This window comes from Acanthisitta chloris, unplaced genomic scaffold, assembly GCF_000695815.1.
Source record: "Acanthisitta chloris isolate BGI_N310 unplaced genomic scaffold, ASM69581v1 scaffold33746, whole genome shotgun sequence".
Classification (NCBI taxonomy): domain Eukaryota; kingdom Metazoa; phylum Chordata; class Aves; order Passeriformes; family Acanthisittidae; genus Acanthisitta; species Acanthisitta chloris.
In genome coordinates, this window is record NW_008678113.1 from 6,578 (window position 1) to 7,035 (window position 458).

The 458-nt window shown below is 64.6% G+C and overlaps 1 protein-coding gene across 1 annotated transcript in view; it reads left to right on the forward strand.

The window, feature by feature from the left end:
* HGS (hepatocyte growth factor-regulated tyrosine kinase substrate) overlaps positions 1-425 on the forward strand; it is a gene marked incomplete at both ends in the record, with an annotated part of 6,992 nt that extends 6,567 nt beyond the window's left edge. The window contains 2 exons of the mRNA XM_009076764.1: positions 28-168; positions 248-425. Of these exons, the coding sequence (XP_009075012.1) occupies positions 28-168; positions 248-425 (319 nt within the window). The remainder of the gene's footprint in view (positions 1-27; positions 169-247) is intronic.
* Positions 426-458: the final 33 nt, after the last annotated feature.

Consider the following 458-nt stretch of genomic DNA (forward strand, 5'->3'; position numbering starts at 1 on the left):
CCAACTGTCATGGCCCTGTTCCCGTAGGAGTACCTGGAGATGCAGCGTCAGTTGGCCATCCAGCGACTGCAGGAGCAGGAGAAGGAGAGGCAGCTGCGCCTGGAGCAGCAGAAGCAGACCATCCAGATGAGAGCCCAGATGCCAGCCTTCTCCCTGCCTTATGCCCAGGTATGGCTGCTGCACCAGGGACCCCTCCTGCCAGGTCCCAGGGTCTGCAGCCTAAGGTTGCCTTTCCTTCCCCCACCAGCTCCAGGCCATGCCTGCAGCCAGCGGGGTGATCTACCAACCCTCTGGACCCACCAGCTTCCCTGGCACCTTCAGCCCAGCCGGCTCCGTGGAGGGCTCTCCCATGCACAGCGTGTACATGAACCAGGCCGCGCAGGGGGGCACGGGGCCGTACACTGCCATGCCTGTCACCGGGACTGGTATGTTGGGCAGCTCATCCCGTGGGGGTGGGG